Source organism: Paroedura picta, chromosome 12, assembly GCF_049243985.1.
Source record: "Paroedura picta isolate Pp20150507F chromosome 12, Ppicta_v3.0, whole genome shotgun sequence".
Classification (NCBI taxonomy): Eukaryota; Metazoa; Chordata; class Lepidosauria; order Squamata; family Gekkonidae; genus Paroedura; species Paroedura picta.
This window is the reverse complement of record NC_135380.1, coordinates 30,776,369-30,782,424: the sequence shown is the minus strand read 5'-3', so window position 1 is coordinate 30,782,424 and position 6,056 is coordinate 30,776,369. Positions and strand designations below refer to the sequence as shown.

At 41.8% G+C, this 6,056-nt stretch overlaps 1 protein-coding gene across 1 annotated transcript; it reads right to left on the bottom strand.

The window, feature by feature from the left end:
* Window positions 1-3,120: 3,120 nt before the first annotated feature.
* RNF224 (ring finger protein 224) lies at window positions 3,121-4,667 on the bottom strand. Its single transcript, XM_077306441.1, has 2 exons — window positions 4,474-4,667; window positions 3,121-3,737 (listed from the first exon to the last, which is right to left on the bottom strand). The coding sequence occupies exons 1-2, from the start codon at window positions 4,491-4,493 to the stop codon at window positions 3,230-3,232; spliced, it is 528 nt and encodes a 175-aa protein (XP_077162556.1). The 5' UTR covers window positions 4,494-4,667; the 3' UTR covers window positions 3,121-3,229.
* Between the last annotated feature and the right edge of the window lie 1,389 nt (window positions 4,668-6,056).

The following is a 6,056-nucleotide window of genomic DNA, read 5'->3' as shown; positions in this document are numbered from 1 at the left end:
AGTTTTTGCCTAAGATTGGCAACTGACCAAAGCCGTATGTCTTAGCTAAAATTACATCATTGGCCAGTTGCCAACTCATAAAACCAAAGCCATCATGAGTCTTAGCTTAAACATTTTAAATGGGATAAATATGTGTATTATTTCATTACATTCTATCCTTGTTTTCCTTTCTAAAGAGAAAAGGGCATTTTGTCCATGTTCTTTAAGATGGAAGACCACATCATTTGCAACTGCTAACATAATCTGGGGCCCTGCCAGATAAGAAGAATCTATTTTTAACCTTGACAATTGCCACTTTATAAATGTGCAAGATATTTTGTTCCTTTTACACTAGCATAACAGGTAGAAACAAGAAGTGAGGTTGTTTCCAGTAGAGAAACCCAGTGATTTGTCTATTGTATTTTTATCACAGCCTCCCTCCAAAGAAATCAGAGTCCAGTATCACCTTTAAGACTCTGATTTTATTGTGCTACTTCAGACCAACACGGCTACTCATTTGAATCTATCCCTCCAAAGAGCTCAAGATGCACACCTTCATTTTATTATCACAACAATTACTGAAAAGTTTGTTCTTGATGCTTTTACATTTGATGCCTCACCTGGTTGACAGAGGCCATATTAGCACATTTACAGAACTTACATAAAGAAGGGTTCCTTTATCTTTTGACAATAGGACTCTTGAATTGGAAAAAGATACAAAATGTGCCCAGGGAAACCTGTCAACAATGGCTGTATTTACTCACTTGGCTGGGTTGAAAGCCAGCTTACGTCAAGAAGAACAAGACTGACAAAAGCTATTTTAAGTTGCCCTGTAATAGCAGTCTTAGGTTTATTGACTTTATATATGAAGAAGATGGCAGTGATACTAGTTTAACAGGTTTCCTGTCATTTCTTAATGCTCAAACATAATGCTAAACAGAAAGCAACCCAGCATGACTTATTGCTGTTTAGAGGTATTAGCTATGTAGACTTAATTCCAGATCTTGCTATTGGAGCAAGAATATAACACTGGGCTCCAAGACATTCTAATAAAGCACAACAGGGCCTCCAATTATGTTCAAATGCCACCAAAGACTCCTATTATTTCCCTATTTATTCTACCACCTCCCTTCATATCAGGTTTTAGATTGTAAACTCCTCAGGATAGGAACTTACCCTATCCCCGATAAAGAGAGCCAGCTTGGTGTAGTAGTTAGGAGCACAGACTTCTAATCTAGCAAGCCAGGTTTGATTCCACACTCCCCCACATGCAGCCAGCTGGGTGACCTTGGGCTGGCCACAGCCTTGATAAAGCTGTTCTGACCGAGCAGAAATATCAGCGCTCTCTCAGCCTCTCCTACCTCACAGGATGTCTGTTGTGGGGAGAAGAAAGGGAAGGTGACTGTAAGCCACATTGAGACTCCTTCAGGTACAGAAAAGTGGTGTATAAGAACCAACTCTTCTTCTTCAGTAATATCAAGGCTTTCTCAGCCTCACCTACCTCACAGGGTGTCTGTTGTTGGGAGAGGAAAGGGAAGGCAATTGTAAGCCGCCTTGAGACTCCTGGTAGAGAAAAGCAGCATATAAGAACCAACTCTACTTCTTCTTCTTTTAAAAGGCCAGGTAATTTGATCATTGTATATTGATGACCAATGGTATATTTCCCACATACACATGAAATTAAAAGATAAGAGTTCCTGTGTCACAGCTTCCATTCAGTCTTCACAAAGACCGTTTACGCACTGGAGGTTTCATGCCAGGCTGCAGGCTGGAGTTTTAGTTGTGGCAGGTTGCCCCGCCTCTTCCTGCACCCACATGGGGGAGCATTTGGCCTGGTGTGCCTCATCCACCCCTGATTTGTGCTCCTGCATGAGAGCTGGGGCAGTGAAGTTCTCAGTGCATAAACGGTCAAACAGTGGTGAGGTGTGACACAAATTCCACCAGTCATCGATAAAGGCTTTATTGCTACATCAATAAAGGCTTTATTGCTACATAAATACCTTGGAGGGCTTAGACTTTTAAGAAAATGTGGAGTATGAAATTATGTAATACGTCAGTTTACTCTCCCTTCACCACAAGTCGCCTTTTCATTGCCACACTGGGAACGCTGTGGTTTCAGACCACATAGTCTGTATACCTATTTACATGATTTAAATAGGCAGGAATTTACTATCACCAGATAAATTTACAGACACTGAAATGCACATATAAAAAACATCTGAAAACGCATGCATACATATTTAATTTTAAAAATCAGTAACAATTAATCAAGATGCCTTGAACTGAAATGTTATGACTCAACATTGCAAATTATGCATTTTTGGTGACTGCTTGATTACATTTTAGATGGGGATTAATTAGTTTACTTTCTTTGTTCTGAAACCAAAATGGAATCATATAATGAAATAAAACTAATAAGCACATTATTCAGCAACAATTGAGGTTCCAGTAGTATGCAGCTGCTGCTGCTGCTTTATCATATTTTCTCTAAATTGTGATTGTGTACGTGGCCAGCTATTCACGACTTCAGAAAACGAAGAATTTGTGTTATCATTGTTCTTTCCACCCTTTCTGATTTTACACATGTACACATTTCACAACTCATTACAAGGTTTATGTCCTCTCCTTCTCACTTTTCAAATTTTGTACACTCCATCTTCCTTCAATTTAGCAGAACAGAGAAGGGTATATACCTATTAAGGCATAAATTTGGTGATACCAAAAATCACAGAACTTTGGGATTACTTCAAGCAGCAAAAGAAGTTGCAACAGCCAACCTGTCCTCTTTATTCTTGTCCCCCCTCCATAACAGTAGGCCCATAACAGTATTTCCCAAGTGTCCCACTGTCCATTGCCATTATGGGATCCCTTACCAAGTCCAGTTGAAGATTAGATAAATTCTGTGGATAAAATGAGCAGTAACTAATTACCAAAATCCATAGGAAAAGACTGTAGAATGGCAGACAAAGGGTTGAAGAAGACTGGCCTAACCACCATTGGCATATTTGTAAACTACCATCTGTCATCAGCAACAGACCTGATTTAGGAAGGTTTATACACAGCTTTCAGCCATATACAAGATAAGGTTGGAAACAAATCAAGGAAAGGGATTTCCTAGATGGCTGAAAAAGGTGACCGCTTTCAGATAATGCCTGGTTGAGCTTGCCAACGACTTTGTTTACAGACCTAAAATGGCCCTTGTCCTAGGCTCCATGGGGGCCAGCCCCTGCTACCCATATCAAAAACTCCATCAGCCCTGAAAAGCAGCTGTGGTGACACAGCAAAGACAGTGGCCACAGCAGTTATTCCGTGGAAAATATGGCTGCGGCAGTGTCTCCTGGCAAAGACCAGTGGGCTGCTGCGTAATTGGCTTCTCCTTGGCAGGTACTTTCGAGACCTGCTCAGATTCGATCTTTCCGATCACCCGAGGATGCTCCTTCTCAGACTTGACCGCTAGGAAGGCTGTCAAGTCCAAGTCAAGCATGGTCACTCCTCCACGAGGGGTGGGTGTGTTTTGGCGGCACTGTGGACACGGAATCCACCATTGCTCATTAGCCACCACGTTAAGGCGCCTGATGCAGGTCTGACAGAAAGTGTGGCCACAGTAGAGACGGCGAGGCAGGTGGGTCGACAGATCATAGGAGCAATAGCAGATGATACAATCGATTTTATGATTACTGCGGCTCGGGATGAGGGTCTGGGCCTCTGGCCCCAATTCTGCCATCTCATTGCTTTCAGCCTCTGGAACTTGAGATACCCTGGTAGATGGAAAAACACAGAGAGTTGCCAATCAGTGCAACATCATAGGCAAACATCTGTAATAGAGACAAATTTCTGTCAGTTTTTAGACATCCTCCTAAATCCATTCCAATGTAAGATTGTATCCCAACTGGGCATTTCCACATGGCAGTGTCAATTCTGGCCCCAAATTGGATCCGTCCTAGAATACTATTATTACTTTACAATACTGGCTATTTCCAATTAAGCCACAGTTCTAGGCTCTTTTATTTTATAGTCCCCCAGTACCTGGCCGGTCATGAAAAAGCATTGAAAGCTCAGAACATATATTTATATTAATGATACAGAAATTCCCAAATTAAACTTAAAATGCTAATATGATTCATACAGCTGAACTGACTTAGCAGTTTTGTTAAGTGTATTTTCTTAATTACCTGGCTGAATCAGACCAATAAATTCTAGCATGTCAAAGATTACCCAGCCACACAGGTGTGGGATTTGTAACAATATTCTGGGGATGTTAATATATCAGACAGTTATGTTATAACAATAGCACATGCAAACCTTACCTTAAGTGGCCAATAACATACAAAGAGATCCACAGGCTCCATTACTGTGATCAAGTAAGGGGACACTTCAGCGTCAAGCAAGGATGTTTGGAGCACCTGTTCTCCCAGGTCCCTGTTTGTTTGGGTTTTTTACTCGTCTGTCTGCTTTAACAATCAGCATTTAAATACCACGCAGGAAATAACTTACCTTTCCGGCTGCTGTTGCATCCTCACTGTCTCCAGGCCAAAAAGCCGTCCTGCTCCAGGTTTTAGAGCCAGGGTTCCCTTGTGACCAGAAAACTTGCGCTGATGGCCTCCGTGTGGCTCTTTGATGCATCTCTCATAAGCCTTCCTACTCCGGTAATTATAGGAGGTTCACATTACAGACACAGTTGTGCTATTGTATCTGCCACGAGGAAGCCAATCTAGCAAGATAGAGTTACTGTTGCCCTGGCTGACAATAGCCTCCGAAATACAATCACCTGGTTTCTACCTGCCTGTCTTCCGGGGAAGGGCTTAATATTAATCTCTATGGCAGCTCCTTGGATCTCATTAGTGAAATGAGTCAAGAGCGAGAAGCTGTTAGTCTTTAGGCCGCAGCCAGGACAGTACTATAAGCCCAAGATTTTGGACACTGGTAGTTCTTCACTGTGCAGCACATGTGGCTATCTTATCTAGTCTTCACTTTCCTATTCTCCTGATCCCTCCTCTATTCATAAAAGATCACTTTCTCCTAAATTAACCTGCCTGAGAACTAAGCCCTCTGTGGAGACCTACTCTGGCTGTTTCCTGCAGCAGAGGTGATTTGAGAAGCTACCTTGGATGGGGCCATTTCTGTGGTGGCCGCCTCAGTGTGGAACTCCCTCTCCATGGGACTTTTCTGTTCACTCAGTCTTTCAAGTTAATTTTGCCAAACAACTAACTCCCCTCCTCCATGTGATGTATACTGGTTGTATTGAATATAGTGGGGAAATGAGAGCTTTGTTCACTGATTGTAATATTTTATTGTGTTTTACTGTTTACTAAATTATTTGAATTTAGGATTTTATGGGGCTCATCTGGAAACTGCTCCAGAAGCTTTTGGATGTGCAGTGGGGTAGAAATTTTTTAAATAGATATTCTGAAGACCAGTGGGACATTGCAGATTGTCCAACTAGGAATGGGGAGGTCCAGATTATCTCCGTATTGTGAAGCTACGAATGACCATTTATTTTTATTTAATCAAGGCACAATACATATTCACTGATTATACATATTCATTATACACCATTGAATTCCCTCCCTTGAATAAGGTGACCAGATTGTCCTACTTTTGGAGGGACAGCTGGGGGCACCTGGCAAATTGTACTTATGTTGAAATTAAAATATATATATATTACAATACTATTTTTGCATTCTATAAAAAATTTTGTTGCTCCATATAGACCAAATTTTTAATCGAACCCCCCCTCCCCGGTCAATGGTATCCTGCTTTACCAATGTTAAAATCTGGTCACCTTACCCTTGAACCCTGCCCTCCTCTGGCTACACCCCTGAAATCTCCAGGTATTTCCCAACCCAGAGCTGACTACCACTCAGGGTGGCCATGAATTGGCTGTGCCTTGATGGAATTTTCCACTACTGATCAGAATTAGACTGCTGGATCACCTAGCTCAGTAATGTCCACTAAGACAGGCGGCAGCTCTCCAGGGTCTTGGGTCAGAGGAAGGTCTTTCCTACTACTGCTACTTACTGGAGAGGAACTTGGGTTGTACTGAATGCAAAGACAATACCATAATGTTGAACCACACA